Source organism: Pleuronectes platessa, chromosome 10 (genome assembly GCF_947347685.1).
Source record: "Pleuronectes platessa chromosome 10, fPlePla1.1, whole genome shotgun sequence".
Lineage (NCBI taxonomy): Eukaryota > Metazoa > Chordata > Actinopteri > Pleuronectiformes > Pleuronectidae > Pleuronectes > Pleuronectes platessa.
The window spans coordinates 14,564,283-14,585,126 of NC_070635.1; the positions used below are offsets into that span (position 1 = coordinate 14,564,283).

General features: G+C 40.8%; 1 protein-coding gene across 1 annotated transcript in view; it reads left to right on the plus strand.

The window, feature by feature from the left end:
• Nucleotides 1–20,844, plus strand: part of ptprub (protein tyrosine phosphatase receptor type Ub) — a 159,351-nt gene that overhangs the window by 33,560 nt on the left and 104,947 nt on the right. Inside the window, exon 2 of the mRNA XM_053433043.1 lies at nt 11,823–11,954. Within this exon, the coding sequence (XP_053289018.1) occupies nt 11,823–11,954 (132 nt within the window). The remainder of the gene's footprint in view (nt 1–11,822; nt 11,955–20,844) is intronic.

Genomic DNA, 20,844 nt, shown 5'->3' on the forward strand with positions numbered 1-20,844 from the left:
TGGCTTCACCTCTTAAGAATGGAGGAAGGAATAAGAAATCACAGGAGAGCTCTGGGTTTATGTGCCCTGACAGTCGGGACAGTTAGGATTTAGGTTCATTTGGTTTATCCACGGCCATCTCTCCTCGGATTGAGTGTGAAAGCACATCCTCCTGTCTGATTGCCCGATGTCTACTCCCATTTCTTCACATGCCCGTCTTTGTTTGAGTGACAGCCTGTCTGCACCGTCACTCAAAGGAAGCAGCAGCAGCAGCAGCAGCAGCAGCAGCAGTGTATATCACACATATAAATGAATGCTTTCAGACAGAAGCAGGGGCACACAAGCAGACCCTCAGACTTGCATTCATGAGCACATTACATTCAGACACACTGGACTGACCACTTGGCTCCAGCCACGGTGAGATTGATGCAAAACACCACACGACTGGGCAGGTGGCAGCTGCACCAGGAAGCCCGTCCACAGCACGCCAAAGAGTGGCTCGGATGCGAGGAGCTGATCAGGTGGGCACTGACGTGTGGCTGGGCGGTGGCCGAGAAGCGGTGGCGGAGCAGGTGGAGGCTGGAAGGACGGGAGGGAGCCGAGCCCCTTCAGCTGAGTTGAACTGTTTTGTCCCCCTTAGCATTTAGTTGTTCTGCTTTTTTATTCATTTATTTCCAGGGCTGCGCTTGTTGACGTTGTCCTCCAGATTGTTTTTTCGAAGTTGCCTCACAGGATAGTCACTGAGTGTACAGATCCATCTGGAGCACCAGCTTGTCTACTTTTACAGGAACTGATGCTTATTTCCTCAACATCAGCCCATATGTTCCTTTTCTTTTTTCACCTTCCTTTCCTTTCCTTTCCTTTCCTATGACCTGAAGATAAATGTAGCAGGGCTTCATTTAAAGGTCTATACTGCTGTTATATACTTTGATTACATGTGTATTTATAGATCCAAAATGTTTGTAAAAATGTGTAAAACCAGAGAAATCCCCATTTTTATTCAAATTAACTCTATGTTTCATCTTGGTGGCCCTGTAATTGCATCACATCCACTTTACACATGAATTTCCACGGCTGTAACGTCAAGGGCAAAATAATGAATTGGCTTTTTGCATCACATACACAGGCAGTCTAATTAATCAGCTGCATGTTTTTGGACTCTACAGTCCACGCTGTATTTGATGTTTGTGACATTTGCTGTCATGCAGATTTCTTGCTTCAATGTTGGAGTCGAACAGGGGTGGCTGCTCCGTCACTTAGCATTAGACTAGCTTAGCGGTGGGTTAAAACAGGCCGGGCTAAACCTTTCACAGGTTATGTTGCTCTTCACTTTGATTAGTAGTCGGAGCTGCAGATGCAACCCTTAAAGGTAGAGAGACCTAATTCAAATGGTTGATGAGTTTTTGTGGTGGGATTTGTTTTGATGTGAAATCTTCCTGTGACAGTTTGACTTCCCTGGCCTTTGGGAAAAGATTGGGCTGAAGCAAAACATCGGAGCTCTTTGAAGATCCTTGGCAGAATAACATTTTACCATTCAAAAGGGTAAAATGATCTGCCCTTTGTCTCCATTGATGCCAAATGCTGAAAGAAGGAGAGAAAGAAAGAGTGCGTTACGTCTTGTGCACAACGGGAACAATGGGTTGAGGGAGAAGGAGGAAAGAGACAGAGAGAAGTTAAAATACTCACTGTAATGCTCCTCTCCCACTCACCTCCCTTCATGTGATCCTATATGTGGGTTACCGGAATTTGAAAGGCTACAGGTTTTGGAGACAGCAATTGGCTGCCTTTGCGTTAGTGGAATTGACAGGCAGCAGAGGGGTGAGGCAGCTACGGGGTATGTGCTTTAGCCGACTTGATAGACACAAGGCTTTTTTGTGCCTTGTGTTGTTTTCCCCAGCGATTCAAGACGCTACAGGCAGTTTGATTTGGATGCACAGTCAAATGGAGTTCAGCCCGTCAGGGGTTGCATGCGAGTGGCTGAGGTCAGTCGGGGTACTAAATAAGAGTGTGCAGCTCATGTTTGTGTGGGAGATCGTTTGTTTACAAGCAGTCATTGTGGGCATTAAATCCAGAAGTGTTGCCCGTGACCTTTAAACAAACCCTTGAGTCATCTCGTTGCTCGTTCGATGGTTATCACCGGACAAACTCTGGCGATGGAGGCGGTTTGAAAGAAATCGAAGTGTTGTCTTTAAGGCACTGAATGAATCAAATATTTACTTTGGCGGTACAACAAATATTTAGGTCAGCTTAGTTTATCATTTTTCACTTGCGCACATATTCCAGTGTCTTTTCCTGGGCCCAGTGATGCTTGTGACCAATGTATTCACAGTTAAATATGCGTTTTGTTTGACACATCATAATCATCTCTTAAACCCATTTGAATTACATAATGGTGTAGAGTATGTACTAATGAAATCATTCATAATGATGGGATTAATGAATCATTGTGATTGGATGAGAATGTAGTAAACACGTCCATTACTTGATGAATTGGGTGTGTATCAGTGTAATATGTATCCCCTTTTTTTAATAAGAGATAAAACTGGGGCATGACTTCATGTTTTATTTTGCATCAAACTCCAAAATTCACTTTGCTCATTTGAGAAACAACTCAACTTTACTAATCAGATTAAATAAAATACAATTTGGTCGATCACATCGGAAACATGCGCAATAAATGACATTGATGTGTTAGAGTCTGATTTCAAATTCTGCTTTTTAAATATGATGCATCACAGTCAGGGTCCAAAATAGCTGTTGACGAAATCCAACTGGAAAATTTGCTTCATAAGATTTATGAGTCAAAAATAAATTGTATTCGGAAGTTGGATTAAAGATGATGAAGGGAATTAAAAAACCTTTTCAGTTTCAGTTGATGAGACCTTGAATTTTCCCCTTTTGACATTTTACAAGCACCCTAACTCTGTTGCATCTGAGTTTCAGTCCCTCACTGGAGGCGGGTGAAATTCGACTTATGCTTCATCATTATGTCAAGAACCTCCTTCATATCATCCAGACACACTGTGGCTTTTTGTTCCGTTGCTTTCAAACTTGATTTACAAATTAGCTCCTTCACGAGCTCTCCCCACATCCTCAAATGAAACAGATGTTAAATAGCGAGTCACCAGTCACGAGAGATTTTCTGCTGCTAATTAAACTTGATTTCTTGAGCAAGCCTTTCAATTCAGATCTGCTGTCGTGATCCACCTGTGTCCCACGTGTTATTCATTTCTGTGGTAGTGGGGGGGAAATGCAAAGTGGGGATGAATGGCCCAGCAACTCTACCTGCCAGAGAACAGATGCCTGCTGAAAATAGACCAACATTTTGCGAGAAAAAATAGAACTATAATTAAAACTCCTTATCAGCAGTGCAAACTGAGATTTCCCCTACCCCCTACCCTAAACCCACAGGAAATGGGAAGTGGAATAATTGATGTTTTCTTTCCTTTTTTTTTTTCTCGTCGAAGGAGAAACAGAAACAGGAGACAACAAAGTCAGATTGCTTTTGTCTTAGCGTCCTTGTTTTTCTTTTGTGTTTCCTCAGAATAGTACAGAAAAGGCTTCTGTTGAAATAGCAATATTTTTCACTCCTATTCTACTGACATCTGAGATACTTTTATCTTCAACCCAGCACTGAGAGTGAAATATTGTCCCGGACTGCAAAAGTAAAGGAAAAATTAATTCCACAATACACTGCAGCCGACTGATATCTCAGGATTCAGCGTGAATGCAGCTATAGGAACGTTTGTCATTTTTCATCCTCAGAAGAGGAAATGGGGAAAAAGTTTTTGAGCTCATGTGCAACTTAACCTTGTTCAGTTGAATTGTTGGCACGAGAATGAGACTCTGCGGAGGAAAGAGAAGTCAGCAAAGAAGTTCGATTTGTTTCTTTACAAGGTATTTGTACTCCATATGATTAATAACTTTAATCAACCAAATGAAGGAACCAAAGATCATCTTAAATTAAGATGAAATAATCCTTTGTTAGTCCTGAAATGGGGAAATTTGTCGTGTTACAGCATCAAAGCTGACAGTCAAAAAATGGACATCAGTAAAGTAATTGTAGGTAGTATACAAAAAACAATGTAACACAAGGAAATATAAATGGAATGAAACTTATGTACAGTGTAATATACAGAATATAAACAATGTGATATTATATACAGTGAAATAAATTGCAGAGACAAAAATATATATTGCACAATATTTAAACTATCTGTGTAACTTTACTTCATTCAATTGTAGGGTTGTTGTCCTTAGATCAGGGGAGGGAGGTCAGAAAAGGCTTTAGAGTGAGAATTTATTTTATTTAAAATGTCCCTTTTGAGCTACAATAATATAGGTATCATAGACGAAACAGGTATTCAAAAAAACCACTCATCATAAACAACTATTTTGAAGCTTGTAAATGTTACTGTGGTATTTTTTTTCTTCCAAAGATAGGAAATTAATCATGTGCAGATCATGAATTTCAATGAGAAAACAATAAAAGTCATTCACTAGCGTTTCAAGATGCAATCATCTCCAAAGCGTATGTCATACAAGAGATCTAATAAAAAAAATCTAATAAAATGGTCAAAGTTGTCATATTGACATTTAAGGTGTATTGAGTGATTCATAATGTCAACCCATGAAAGTAAAACACCTTTCACCTTAAAAGTTGCAGGTAGCAGCTTGCAGCCTTTGAAAGGCACCGTGGATTAAAATTATTGTTTCTAACTTTGTAAAGATTAAAGCAGCCAAACATCCTTTTCTTCTGTCTTCTCAGGCATTTTTTTGTTTTATCTGTGAAGAACCTGTTACACTACCTGTTAAACTGTCCACAGCCTGCTGTAGGAAAATTATGTTTTCATAGCCGTGCCTGTCCGATGAGCCTGACCTCTGTCTGCACCGTGACTTTCCCTCAGAATGAATGTCACGCTAATCACAACCTACCTTATCCATCAATCTGTATAATTCTGAGCTATAGGTTTGACTGACTGCTGCGTAATATTCTCTGCATGGTTAAACTATTCATGGAGTCAGTCTAACATTTTATCGTGTGCTCAGTTATAATTGACTAACAAATGAAGGCTTGCCACAAAAGGAACAGCCGTCTAACTTTACAAACACGCCCAGATTTAACTGAGTGCGTGCATGAGTTTGTGTTGGTCAGTGTGTGCCAGCACTCAATCAAACACACCAGACAAACTATGTGAACTTCTTTAGTTTAGTTCATTTCTCTTGCTTATATGACAGAAAGCGTCCTTGAGAAAAATGTATCTGACGTGGCCACCAGGGGGCAATCCCAATGATTTGGCTTTAGTTTTAGGAAGCTCTCATATTGTCCATCTAAATATAACTTTATTTGATACCAATATACAGTATATATTTGCCTGACTAATTTAACCAGTCAATATTTGCTATTTGTGTCGGTTATTCAATATATTGGCGGATGGGGTGGGTGCAAATTATTTTCATAGAGTCCCCGGTCTACCCTGAAGCTCCGCACTTGTTTCGTACCATCTTCAATCCTTTCTTATCTCAATCTGTTTGCTGGCCCTGTGTCTGTGACCGGGCCCATCCAGCCACCAGGGTTGAGTTATTAATGCCTGGGGAGGCAGAGAGATGATTTCATTGCGTATTCAGGTGCAGGGATGGATGGCTTTGAGAGGCAGCCAGGGGAGTGCTGGGGAGGAGAAACTCTGGAGAGAATAAATATACCCATCTCCTGCTGATGCATCGGGCCACACGCGCTGAAATGCAAATGGAGCACTCACCTCTTCCTAACTGCCTCCAGTATTACTCACCTATTCCCACCTGGATCCCCTCCAGCCAGACACTCAGTCACCTCACACTCTTTAGACTCTCAGTTATGGGAGTTTGTCCTAGCATGGTTGTCTTCCCATTTGTTGATGATGATCTGACAAGCATCCATGCCTCATCATCACCGTATTTCCCAGGTGACATCACAGGTTCTGGACTTCATTATCCATCGTTGACTGGCAGATAATTAAGGGCAGAGGCTCGGGGTTGACATTAAAGCAAAGGTTGGGAATGGTGTATCAGAGCCCACGCATCACTTTTTTTTACTGCTTTTGTTATAAATGAGGGGCTAGGCTTTAAAAGTGTTTTGGTCTGTGTCTGGAAATTGGCTGCGTTTTCAGTTGGTTTTGATCAGTGTCAGTCACTGAGGACTGGAGGATTTCAACTCCAGGGCCACACAAGTACCCAGCTGTGTGTGCTCATCACTTCTGCTTCTGCGCTCTTATCTTAGGAGAGGCGGTGGACTAGTGGCAGAAACTTGGACTATGGGCAGAAAAGGTCTCTGGTTCGTCTCTGGTTCGACTCCACGGAGAGACAACAAAAAGACGAACCTGGATTGATCTGTCCAAAAATCCAAGAGGATTCTCCCTACCCTGTCTAGTGCCCCTGAGCAAGGCACCTTACTCCCCCAACATCTGATCCCCCGGCGCCGTACATAGTCGCTCACTGCTCTGTGTGTCCTGCACCAGATGGGTCAAAAGCAGAGGTTAAATTTCCCTACCTGCATGAGTGTTTCTGTGCATGTCTCTGCATGTGTTTGGGACTAATAAATGCATCTTAATCTTAATCTGACGTTTTATTTTCTTCTGAGGGGATGTTAACTTATTTTATACGATGCCAAACGCAGGCTCTTAACAAAAAATCCTATAGCAATTTCAAGAAGGGCAAACCTAATATAATTTGTATCGAAAATAATATTTTTATATTTTAAGAAACTCTTATTCACTTTCTCATATGTCTTGACATTTTTGGGCAAAACAGCAACAGCTGAGGCCAGAGGGATTATTGTTTCTTGTTGTCCGTCCTTCTGTCTGTCCGTTCTTCTGTCCCGTACTCAGGAGCACAATATGTAGGAACCTCTTGTGGAATTATTTTAAATTTGGCAGAACCCTTCACCTGAACTCAAGGATTAACTTATTTGACTTTGTTGGTCAAAGGTCAAAAGCTCACCCTGGTTTGGTTCTCAGATAGTTTTAGCAGTTTGCAGTCTGTACAAGTACCTCTCTGTGGTGTGGGACTCTGCTGTTTTATTCTGTTCACTCGCTGCAGTGAATCTTTTAGGAAATGGTGAATGGACTGCTTTGTTATGGACACAGCTGCCTCTTTAGCGGCCATTACAGAGATTAACTGCAGGGTTTCATATCAAACAACAGCTTTCTGTATTAGATAAACAAACCTTATTTGGCTTTGAAATATTTGAAAAGTCATGTAGGTTTTAAGTTTCACGTTGATACTTGAATTTAAACTAGAATGGCGCTCAGTAGATCACAGACTTTTGCCAAGGCTGAACAATCCTGCACATGATTCTGTATTTCTCATAGTAGTAGTATAAATATAAAGGTAACTGGTCTGATAGCTTAAATTGTTCATTTGATATTAAACGTAGTAAAAAAAAGTGATAAAATCCATTATCTGTCCCAGTCCCACTCAATCCATCCAGTTTGGTGGAAATCCGTTTACTAGTTTCTGCGCAATCCTGCTCATAAATAAACCAACCAATCAACCAATCAACCAACCAACCAACCAACCAAACAACCAACCAACCAAACAACCATAAAAAAATAAACAGATTTGGATGAAAACATAATGTCCTTTTCTGAGATAAAAATCAAAAACACCATAACAGTTGGTGACACTATGGGGCAGGAGCGAACTACTTCTTAGTCTCCATCTTCTTCCTGTTTTGGTGTGTTGAATTTATTCAAGTGGAAAGTTGTCAGAAAAGTTGCACCTCAAATAAGCTTAGTCCTAGCGTCCTTATGCTTAAAACATATGCAAATAACCGGATAAACAGAAACTCTGGTAATATTCACTGTGCATAGCTGACACTCTAATTAGATGGCAAGGCAGAGGATTATACAAGTAAACAGAGGAGGGAAAACCAAATCAAATGTGAAGGGCTACATGAGACGCGCACTACCGATATGAGCAGAGAGGGACTCTGTCTTGATTAACTACAACAAATGAAACTCCGACACATTTTTGGGTATTACTATGAATTTGCAGAAAACTGGAGAGCATGCAAAACAAGTTGCCACCTTTTTTATGTCCTTATGAAATCAGAGCGGAGCCACGGCATCCATATTCTGACGGAGCGTGGCTCATCAGCTCCCCAGTGCAAATCTGGAGTTAATTTAGTTTGCTAAAAGTCAGAGAGGCTATGTATTCATTTATTTATAAGGTGCTCTGTGTTGGTGTTCTCAGGATTAAGTTTAAATTCACAGTCAACACTGAGATTAGTGTTGAGCAAAGTGACAAAAATCCTTTTCTCTTAAGTCCGTAAATCATTGTAGTTCGGCCTGTTTTGTTCACTCTTATGTTTTCCACTCTCATGCAGGACACCACAGCAGGTGGATTTGACTGTGCTGAGCTGCCTCAGCATGTTTTATGTCCTTGAAACGATGCTTCCTGGCTTGTTTGTGAAATACAGATTCATCTAGTTTCTCCATTTGGCTCCCAAGACGTGACGCAGCATGTTCCTGCTGTAGATTTACCTTTAAACAAATGCTTGAAAGCCTGGCTCGTACTGGGATAAGACTGTTTGATTGTGACGAAAACTGAAAGCCGCAGCGGCCTCACAAGCATTTCAGCTATATTGACTGTGTTTTGCATTTTTTTTGTATCATCTAAAGAAATAATGTCTCTGGAAATAAAGTAGTGATAAGTAACTAGGTTTACAGTAGAATTGAAAAATGCTATGAAGGAATAAAGCTATATATTTAAAAGAGGTTGATTTATATCAGGTAGCATGAAAAACAGAGCAAATTGAGACACGTCTTAACCCAAGCCACAGGATCTTGGCAGTGTATGACTTTGCACCGGACACTGCACTAAATTACACTGTAATTATTCAGGTAAAAAATGGCCGCTGGCACACCTCACACTCATTGGTCCTCTGGAGCAGAGGAGGGGGGGTTATGATAAATGAGCTGGATGTGTCCCGGTGCGCTCTAAGGAGATGACATTCCCGGGTAATGCCGGCCTCGGATCCAGGATTCCCTCTTCTGCATGATGGGACTTTTGTATAGGGAGGAGTCTGCAGGCTTCATTTAGCAAAGCAACAGGGAATAGTAAAGTGGCAGCATTTGGATGTGTCAGGTCCCATATCTCTGGCTGTTCTATTAGAAATAGACACCAGTGTGGGACAATTAACCCCTGGCCCTCAACAGCAGATCTGTGCTGTAACAGCCCAGCACGGGGCAATAAATCAAACCTAGAGGGAGAAGCACCACTCTCCCCTCCCCCCCACTGGTTGGCACCCAATGGACTGATCTAACATGATGTTAGATGCACTCCAGTCTTATCATACTTTCCCTTCAGGTGTAAATAAGATGCAATATAGTGGCTGTAGGCAAGGACACTCTGAGTGTGTTTGTGCATCAGCATCTGAAGTCAGATCAACACCCTGGACCGACGATAATCTTTTAATCCGAAGAGCAGGAGGAGGATTGACATTGATATGAGACAGTGGGTCTGTGTTGAACCTTGATACGGCTTGTGAGTGCTAATTTAAATGGGCCTGTAGCAACCAGCAGAATAAACAATGTAAAAAGGTCACACATAATAACATAAACGCCCAGACAACTGCCTAAATTTCAATGATTTTCTCTCGTGAACCAGCAGGTTGATGTTTTTAGTTTTTTAGTGAAATTTCTTTATCTATTCGACAGCTTGTCATTTTACCTCAGACGTTCATGTCCACTCAGGATGAATTATGAAATCTTCTCATCAAAATTTTTTATTTGTCCAATACTTTGTCTTATAAGTGAATACAGGTCAGTAAAGCAGCAAAGGGGGTTGAGAGGGTCTTCCATTAACCAGTAGTTTATTGGTTTGATCCATGACTCGAAGAAGTGTCCTTGAGCAAGATTCAGATCTCAAACTGCTGCGGCTCTGCCGATAGGTTAAAAGTTTTGATAGAAAATGTGTTGCATATAGAAGTGCTGTATAAATATTTGTATGAATGGATGAGTTGGACTTGTATAGTAAAGCCCTTTGATTGGTCAATAAGACAGAAGAAACATCTTGTAGATACAGCCCGTTTATCATTTAGAGGTAATGCCATTTCCTCACTTTTACTTAGTGTATGGTGCTAATTAACACAAGTTAGAAAGATGACGATAAGAAGGTTACAGAACAGGTCGGAGGCAAACTGGGAATGACGGGTTCATGTAATAGCACATTAAACTTGAGCTGACCAGGTTGCCCCATTTTGATGTATTAAATCCAATATTTATTCATATAAATAAGAAATTTATTTTCCTTTTTCATTGTATTTTGTTCACGCAAATTTTAGACGTCAGAACATGTCATAAAAGCTCCGGTGTATTTTTTTCACTTTATTGTTTTTGTAGTGGTAACAAAACCCAGGCCTCATTTTTTCATTGATCAAAATGAAATATGAAAGGTATCTATCTTCTTTTGTCCTCCATTTTATTTGACCTGCATCATAACAAACCATTGCTACAATCACACTAACCTGTAAAATACTATAATCTGTGGCCACCTTATTAAAGTGAGAATTATGAATACTGACTACATCGAGGCCGGCTGTGTTTTTTTCTCTGCAGCTTGTCACGTTGAGAGCATTTGTTTAATGGGAGATTAGAGAAAAGAATGAGCAGCAATAAAGCTGTGGAGCTCAGGGGTAACCTTCAGGACCTGCTCGTGGTTATTCCTATCATTAGCATGTCAAGTCTCGTGCTGTCTTGCTTCAATTATTACTGACACAGGCTCAGTTCTTATGGCTGCGCTGTTCCAACTGCCCACCACTGACTGTAATTCTCCCTGCATGGACTAATGTGAAATATGGCAACAGATGTAGAGAGCAACGACTGAAGCACATTATTCAGGACCCAAGGGCCATTAAAGCCAGAGCTATTAAATCTAATTTAAAAAAATTAGTTTTTTGGCGCATGGAATAGCAGGTTGAGAGGTATTATGATAATCACTAGATTCCCCAGGGTGCCTGCTCTCTCCAAATGTTATTACTATTTGTGAATGCCTTTGTGAACGGGCTCTGGGATATGTAGTCTTGTTTGTGAATGTTTTATGGGAGGGGTATTTCTCCTCAGATACAGGGACAATTAATGCTTTCGCTAGGGTTTGCTTTCTTTTGTGCGATTTGCAAATAATTACAGCTCATTGCTTGACATGCCGCAGGTTTGAGAGAATTCTTGCACACGTCAACACATTCCAGGTGCACAAACCCTCATGACAGTGCTGAGCTGCCGTTCAGCCTTCATTTGACCATTCGCACCAGGTTCATGGTCACAGGCACTGACCCGAGCACTGTTGTAGCTATTACTGGAGGTTCAGTATAGTGGTTGTTGCTGATAATCTTCTTTGGTGAACTTGTGAAAGGTTGTGCAACAACATGCTCACCTCAGAAACGAACACAGGTCACTGCTTCAGCTCTAAAGGGAAGAGAAGTGTGCAGCTGCATTGCACATTTCATAGTGGTCGGCTGCTAAGAATGTTTTGTGGTTCAAGCAAACATTAAATGTAGGAAGAAGACATATTGGATATATGATAGATTTTTCTCTTGTATTACATCATAGGAAAATATCACCCAAAAATAAAGCCCACATATCATGAAAATAACTAAAGCTCTGGTATATTCGATAAAGAATTAATAATTAATGTAATATCTGTTCCTAAGTTTTTGTCACCAATTTAGCAATGTTAATTTGGAATAACTAAATAAAGCGAACGAATAAGCAAAATGAAAGTTGTATGTGATTTTAAATCTGTCTTCTCAAAGGCCAATAATGTTGATTGTCATGGCTGTTGTTTAAATTATTCCTTTTTGTCCCCAGCTGCTGGCTGTACATTCGAAGAGGATTCTGACCCCAGTCTGTGTGACTTCACCCAGGGGGAAGATGACGACTTTGACTGGCTCTTGTTTCGCACATACAATTCACCGTATGCCGGCTCTGACCTCCTGAAGGGTGAGTGCTCCTCCCTCTTTTGGCTTGTACTTGTGTTGCTTATATGGACTTTCCCCTTTTGGTGTTGTCATATATCTGTATGCATGCAGAGTTTTGAAGGACAGAGTTGACCTAAACTTTGGTTTTATACAAATCTAACACTGAAAAGTATGAATTTATGTGACCAAAGGCAATTTCTTTTAAATATATCAGCAGCTGTTTATTTTTTTAATGATCCTCACATCTGGGGAAATAAACAGGCTTTTGTTTGTCGCTCTCTGGCTGACGTCAGGAATGTGTGACTGCGTAATTCACCCTTTGCAGATGTCCAGTGTCCATTATGCATCAGCTTTAATGAAGCACTCACCCCAGTTTTGCCTACTTCCCGCCAACCCCAAGGATAATTTTATGTTAACCAGCCTCACAGGACTAATGGAAACCAGCATTTTCCTGCCATCATCCTCTCTACTGGAGGTTGCCAGAGGGAGATGGCATGCATAGTTTATGAGGCGCTCCTCCATCTCTGCATTAACAAATACCTACAGGGATCTGACAAAGAGAGGAGTGCTGTTTCAGCTTCTCAGCAGAAATATCCGCGGTAGCAGCGGGTCTCTGACGAACGACTTCTACAGAGGAAACTTGCTGCATGATTAAGGTGCCAGCCTCACATGAACCGATCAATCAATCTATGATATGGTGATGAGGATTCAACTGAGCCATGACAAAGACATGGATTTGGATTAATTGTACAAAAGAGGTGGCGAAAGAACTTTGCAGCCTCAAAGAAAGAAGTGATGACAATTGATGGCAGAGGAGACAGTTCATTGGCAAATATAAACAGAAACGAGTGGAGATAAACAGATGGAAAAATGTCAGATGGGACACAGCAGGATTTCGAGCAGTCTTTCAAAACGATCGAAAGCTTCCTACAGGAATAAATGCTGTTATTTTTAAAAGGTGTTTACATCTGATTACCATTCATGACACCGAAATACCATCTTGCCCGCAGGTGTCTTTCCAAATAGAAATTCAAAAAAATTGACAAAACCCAAATTCAATCCTAAACTCTTAAACCGCTCCTCCTTCACCTCCACATCATCAGCATTCATGCGAGAATCTGCCTGCAGCCACCAGCCAGTTGATGGCAGACGATGGGATAATTGATACTTTTCCCTTCGGGTTTAATTAAAAGTTGCTGCCCTGGCATTTACAGCAATCTGCGGCTTTCAGCGGAACAGTATAGCACAGGTGGAGGGAGGCAGGTACTGTAATCTGCACATGAGGAGAAGGCCTGAGAGACCCGAGGCATCAACACCTGATCGATCAGCTCTGAAAACCCGCAGATGAATTCACTTTAATTTATTATCCGCTCATCCTCCAACTCCACATGGGAAGCAGTGTATTACTCATCTCCCCTGTGTGGCTAGCGTCGTTTTCCAGGGACAGGAGTGTTCCCTCGTCAAGTACATCTCGACATTTTCACTGTCTTATTCCAAGTGGATAGCCCTGCTGCGGAAATTGGCACAGGAAATGTTTTTCTCTTTTTCTTCCACTTCTCTTTGACTTAATCCCCCTCTGTTGACTTCTAACCATGTATCACATTGGGTAGCCAAGGTGGAGGGGATAACAAGAGTTAATGAGATAAAGCTATTTACATTGGACCAGTATTACCTTCGTAGGGCTGAGAAATTGGTGTCGGGGGAAGATTAGTAAACACAGCTGAGATAGCAGCAGCTTGTGGCTCCCAGGAGAAATTAGAGACAACTGTTGCCATGAAATAGAAAATTGTCTTGGAAAAAAGGAGCTAGAATGTGGTGAGATGTTCAGAATGGGCCATATTTTTTATCACATTCTCTTGTCATTTTGAATTAGATTGGAGACGTGTGGTGGCTATTGATCATCAGCAGCTCTCTTGTTTTAATAAAGAAGTTAGGCTCGCAGGATGATGACCTTGTAAAGAAAAATGTATCAGCATGTCAAGTGTAAAATAGGAAAACACATTAAACCAGTTTTTTTAAAGGCAGAGTTAAAAGTGATGTATATATACTGTATATCCGTCTCTGTTCACATTTACAGTTGATGGAAAATATACTGTGTATACCTGACCTGAGCCTGTCAGGATATACCGGGACCCGGGGGCTTGGTTTGGATAAACATTTAGACATTTTCAATCAATACAGCGTGAAAATAAATGGGACATGGTAACACAAACTCAGTGCAGCTGGCATTAATCCATTAAGACTCAAGGCACTGAATAAGTACACACTCTAAAACCTGAGCATTGTTTGAAAACAACCACCAAAAATCTGAGGGTTTTCTGAAGAGCCGAGTTTCCAACGCTTACAAAAAAAAAATCCTCCTCTGCTGAAGCCGATAGAGACGTGAGATAAAAACGTTTGAAAATTATTTCCTTTTCCTTAAAGTAGTAATTTTCATCACCATTTTTCGTAAATGACACAGCATTATCTACTTCAATATTGCTCCCCTTGTTAAGATTGTCACCCATTGTCTCAAATGCTCATTTAAATCGCTGAAATCCCTATAAATCCAAACAACACATAGACTACACTTCCCATAATGCATTGTACCTCCCCCACAAAGGTACAATGCATCGTTTTCTCCGGACTTGCCTAGATTCAGACAGAATCACACTCTATTCGCCAACAGGTGAGACAGGAAAAATCATGGAAAACACGATGTCCAAACATTTAAGTCAAACTAGAATGAAGATTGAAACGGTTTTAGCTCTTCAGTAAACATCTGATTCTTATTACCCAACAGAAGCACAGAGGGTATTTTTAAAGACTCAAAGATTAGGCAGAGATAACACTAGTGACAGCACCCAACAGTAAGGCCACAGTTTGGATGGACCCACGAGCATGCATCTGTTGCAGATCACTTGCAAATTACAACAACCACTTCAGAGGCTCATTTATCTTTTAACCCCTGAACACAACACACTCATGAATAACTGAAAGGAAAATGTAATCTCTGCCAAGTGTACAGCACTCAGAAATTCCTTGATACTCAAAACTCATATTTATCATCAAATAGTGAAGAAACAGGGGAACTGAGAAACCACTGGAATTAAATTTGAGCTTTCTTGGCCATTTCTGGTTTGTATTTCTGCTGTATCTGTAAAACCTTAAAGTTAAATCAAATTTAAGCTTGTGGTAAGCACCTGTAGGGAAACACCAAGCTGAAGTTAGATTGACCTAAGTGGCTACACTGATCTTCCTATCATTCCACAACTGACTGAATATCACAACCTGATAATCTACGTGAGGATTTTCGAGACTGAAATGTTCCAGATTCCACCCTCTGTTCAGACAGGTGTTTGTTCTCGTCGAGGTGCCACTGAGCACTGAGCACACAATCCTTGCTTCATTTTTCCACCTCAGCAGACGTACAAACAGTGTCTCTTGAATGTGCATAAATTGGGGCATTAGTTTCCAGCTGAGTCATCCACAAAGTCTCTGTCAGGGCTGAAGTGTTGACATTTTTTGTTCATGTGTTGCATGCTAATGTAGCAAAAAACCCTCTCTCTTCCTGTCTCTGTTTGTTAATGTCTGCTGTAATGTCCAGTAGCAGATGAACTGCGAAAGCAAGTCCAGCTCTGTGTGTGTATTTGAACATCACGCTGCAACAAGCTACAGTCAATCGACGGGTTGATTTATTGGCTGCTCGCGCAATAGATCCTCAGATAAACACCCTCAGACATTCTGAATGGACTGGACCTCAATGGATGGGACATCAGGTCTAAGGAAGGTTAAGACTTTCATGAAGCCTGGCTTAACGCATTGTCTTGAGGTCAGAGTCTGTTCAGTCAGCACATACTGCAGCAGCAGGTTCAATTCAATGACCTTACAGATAAAATTCACGCAATAAAACACAGACAATCCTCCATCTATATCTCCAAGATTCTCTATCAGTCGGCCGGGGAGGACGATGTCATATCTACTGGCCTTTACGATCTGTCCCCTTCACCCCTGCTTGGCCTCAGCTATACACATTTGTTTGTGTGTTTGTGTGTGTGTGTGTGTGTGTGTGTGTGTGTGTGTGTGTGTGTGTGTGTGTGTGTGTGTGTGTGTGTGTGTGTGTGTGTGTGTGTGTGTGTGTGTGTGTGTGTGTGTGTGTGTGTGTGTGTGTGTGTGTGTGTGTGTGTGTGTGTGTGTGTGTCATTGACAGTGACCTGAGATTCATCTGTGGCTGTGGAAGGATGAGGCAGAGCAAGGAGACAGATACATCTGCTGTAGGAGAGCTGTTGTTATCAGAGCTGACCAGCCATCCTCACTGATTTAATACTCTATTACACTGCCCTCCTCCACCTTTACATTCTGCCCCCCCTGCATTTACCACATGTACACACACAGTCTCCATTTGTTGAAGATTCAAAAGTCAGTTATTTTTGCTGGTATACCATTTTAGGACAGACTATATACTTTATAGCTTAAAACAATACATCGAAGATATTTATTGTAGATATGCAGATTCTCTAGTAGAGGGCAAATTCTATTTCAGTCTTTTTAACTCAACAACACAGATTCATTGAATTTTTTAGATTGTTGCTGAATTGACCGAGAACTGAATCCAAAAAACCTCAAAGACCTCTGGGTTATGCAGAATAGGATTGTACGTGAATGCAGCTACAGTGTGCACTTTTCCCTTACCACTGCGGCCTCTCTTCTCTGCAGTGTGTTTGTGAGTGTGTGTATGTCTAGCTCTTTATGCATCCATGGTACAGACAGGGAGAAGAGGAGAGAGAGAGACAGAAACAGCAATGTTACCTTGTCGCTACGTTTTCATGGCGTCGTCTCACCCTGTACCCTGTTATTGTCTAGACGCTGCACACCCACCACTTAAAGGTTGTAGCCCAGAAACTGAACATGATCAAAACAAAAGAAGGAGAAAATAATCAAATACAGACAGAGAGTAAGTCTTTGCAGATAAATGCACTGATACACACTTCTTACTTTTGCATGAATCTGTATTTTCTTAGCATACCTTAGACAAAGTGCTTACCTACTTTAATCCAGAACGGGATCTTTCCCTAAATTTGAACAAATTGGTTTTGTGTCTCAATACTGGGCAAACCTGCTTCATAACAATGCCACAGCATAAGGGTTGGTTATTTGTTATTCAATAGTGATAGTTTAACAGTTTATCTGCAGTAAATCTGCTGATTAATAGGGATGGTTTGATAATTCAAGGAATTATCAGAGGGACTAACAACCTATGCTGCCAATCAGGGCGGACATGTTGAGATATAGCTTCAGGGCAACCCTTGACACTACGCAATAATAAATAATTAATATCATCACATTGAAAAGTGGCATTAACGAGAAACACCTTGTAAGTGAATCACAGTTGACAGTTCTGCTCTGTAAGTGAGTTAGCGTTAACGTTATATTCACAGACTGACGATAAGACGTGAATCCTGGTTGTCTCAATTCACAGGCTGTAAGCTGTTAAGCTTATAATGACAACTGCAGATGTAGCCATTAGCTAATGCTGTTTATGGTAAAAAGAACATGCCTCTATATATTTAGTTGAAAAACAAAGACAAAGAAATTATACGTTGTTTCTTCTACAAAGCTAAATGTGACAAGAAAATGTAGCTCACAGAATGCATAGTATAATAAACGTTGTCTGTGTTTCATGAAGTTACTGCTACAGTTGAGTAATTTAACATTTTAACCGATGAAATCAACAATTTGATGGTTTGAAATGATACTTTCGCTTAAGTCACTGTTGGATAAATACAATTTTTGTAACTTCAGAATGGCCCTTGTTCAAACTGCTGTCTCAATATGAAAACAATCATCAATCAGACCTACCTCACGTCTGTTTAACAGGACAACGGCTGATGTAGTTGGTTTAAAGAAACTCCAAGCTGTTGTTACTTATTCAGAATAAGAACAGTTTCACACTGATGTTGTGTTGTTACTTTTTTGGGGGGGAGGACAAAATAACTGAGTACCCGAAAGGTCGAGCGTGTAATGGCCTAAGGGGAAGTTTGGCTTAAAGGCTAAAAAATGTGCGATGATGAATGAAATTAGAGAAGAGATAAAGTGGTCTGTTGTTTATTTCCAGGGATGGTGATTCATATTTTGTTACGAGACTAGAGGAGGAACCTTTTAACATCTTTTTATCTGGAGAGCTATAGTTGTCATTTAGCTCCGGTTACAGAGGACAATTATTCCCTTGAAGAGAGTTATGTCTGGCCAATGCGCCTGTGAAAAGCCTGAAGGGTTTTTGTTTCGGCCAAAGGTTTTGCCATCTGATTTCGCTAATAAACACACCTCCATTCGATGTGGGAGAAACCAATTAGTGAAACCAGTGGCTGAAATATTTGGTGGGACTGAAAACCGTCAGCATGTTGAACGGCTGAGCACCGGACATCCCCGGCTCTCGGGGATAATTGCCTACGACTTGTTGCCTCAAGGCAAAGATAATATTTATTGATCACTGATGTGTTATATAAACGTCTGAAATCTCAGTGGCCTTTTAAAGTAACTAAAAAATGCCTGTCGCTACACAGAAGCTTTTAAAATATTCACTGAAGCAAACATAATTTCCTTTTATGCCTTTTCAACAAGGTAAAGAGCAATGTGAATGATATCAGAGGCATATTCGGGGACGGCTTCCCAAGCAGAATATTGCCAAAGCTCGCAGTCTAACTGGATAACACTTTGCGGCCAGTCCTTTTTTATTCTCTGGTTTTCACTCGTGCATGCACAGACGCTCAGGTAGATATGCTAATGTGGCCCCTTTCGCCTGTAGTTTCCACCTAATTAGCGACGCTTTAAAGGGCTTTTATGTGTAAGTTTGCTGGTTTAACAACATAATTGAGGCTTGGGAAGCCCACTTGGGATCATGGCCAAATACACTTTCCCGGTGATTCACCTCAGCGCAGGTGAGATGAAGTGGCCGGTCATTCGAAGCATAATGGTTCAGCTCATGAAAAAAAATTCCATGTGGGTGATGACTGCAGTGAAGCTGGAGCATCCTCACAGCACACACTGGATTTCTGCTCACACATAATTGGGCCTGGAAAAGACTTGATTTGCTGGAGATTTATTGTAGCGGCCTTATTGTTTATCTTACTCAAAACAATTGCAACCCAGTTTGGAGGGCAATGAACAGCGGAGCAAGCCCCAGTGGAGAATTATAGCGTAAGCATATAAATAGTGCAGCTTTTCCTCATATTTTCTGGTGGGGAAGAAACTTTGTGGCTCCAATATAAGTGAATTTTTAAAAAGTTTTATTTCATTTGGACGATTGCAATATTCTCTGTTGAATGAGATTGTGCCACGTGACCTTAGTTTATTAAATCCCTTTGGATATACAGTATAGCTGTACCTAGACACAGTGGTGCTTTGAGCTAGAAGCTAATGTCATTATACTAAAATGCTAATGATATGCAGGTATATGTTTACGCCAGGGGTCCATTTTAGGCCCATTATGGTTTAAATTGTACTTGTTGCCAATGGGAGAAATGATAAAGAAAGAAATAATATGTCCTGCGGTAATTGAGCTGAGGACACACACACGCTTATATGTTTCCCTGATGATCTGAGCCCTGTTGACAATCTCTTCATATGTATAAAGCATGTTAAGTACTTGATGACAAGATTCAAATCCTGATTATTGGTTCCACAGACTGTATTTTATGACATGGCAACTCTCCAAAAGTGAAGCCAATTCATCTTGATTGCCCCCTGGTGTTTGTCTGCAGTATAACTCATTAACCCTTTTAGCCTTCTTCCTCCGTGTTGATGGATGAGACCAAACTAAAAAGTATAATGTCAAAGAGACTTTTCCAAGATGGTTTTAATGGTAGTTCTTATCACACTGATGTATGTTTATGTATTTTTTACATTTTGGGATAGTGGGAGGAAGTGGAGATGCTTCATCCATCTGTAACAGACAGGAGATCCATTTTTCTTTGTCAAACTGTTTTTGGGAAGCATCTCACAGGCAAGAAACCCTTAGTTTATCCCAGTCGCTGACTTTATTTTCCAGAGTCACTTTAAAAAACTGATTTTACAAAGAAATATTTGGCTTGGAGCTTTTTATCCCAGGAAGATGCTGAAACCTGTTCACGCTTTTATTTCCAGTTGGCTAAACTACTGTAAAGTGTCGCTCACAGGAATAGCCAAAAAGCATTTTGTTTGCACTCCAGAATGCATCTGCCAGGGTTTTAACTAGAAAAGGGGAAAATGACCACCTGTCATAACCACACATTGCTTTGTCATAAACGTCCTAATCATCATAGATCTTTTATCAATCAGCTGTTAGTGTGTAAGCTCAGAGCTCAAGGTTTAAGTCTCATGATGCTTGAAACCGATATATCATTTGATGAAAGTCAAGCTGCCTGTTACTTTTCAGTGAGCAAAAGCTTAACAGTGTCAAATCTTCTTGTGAACACTTGAATTGACTTAACATACACTTCTACTCCTGCCCGCCGGCTTTAAACTTGTTCCTTTAATATTTTTCTTGCTTTCTTCTGATATTCTTCTTTCTTCTGCTAATCCCTTATTCCCTCTTTGGCGATCTGGACTCGGGAGATAGAAGAAAGCTCTGCGTGTGCGCCTGATATGGATAGTTTTAGGATGTGTTTTGGATATTTCCCAACCTCTGCACACCCCCTGTCTCTTCTGTGCCCACACTTTGCTCCAGCTCTCTGAATGTTCACAGATCACAGGCTTGTGGGCCTTGGCAAGTTGTTTGAAACCAGATCAGATGTGTCTCTTAAAATTCTCTTTCTATGTATGCCTGCATTTAGCTTTCTCAATACACATGAATTAGAGATGGAGGAAACATTTAAAGAAAATGAAAAGTTCTGACTTCTTAGCCACACAAACTAATTTAGACCAATATGGGCTGTGTGAGGTTTAAAAGAAGAAAA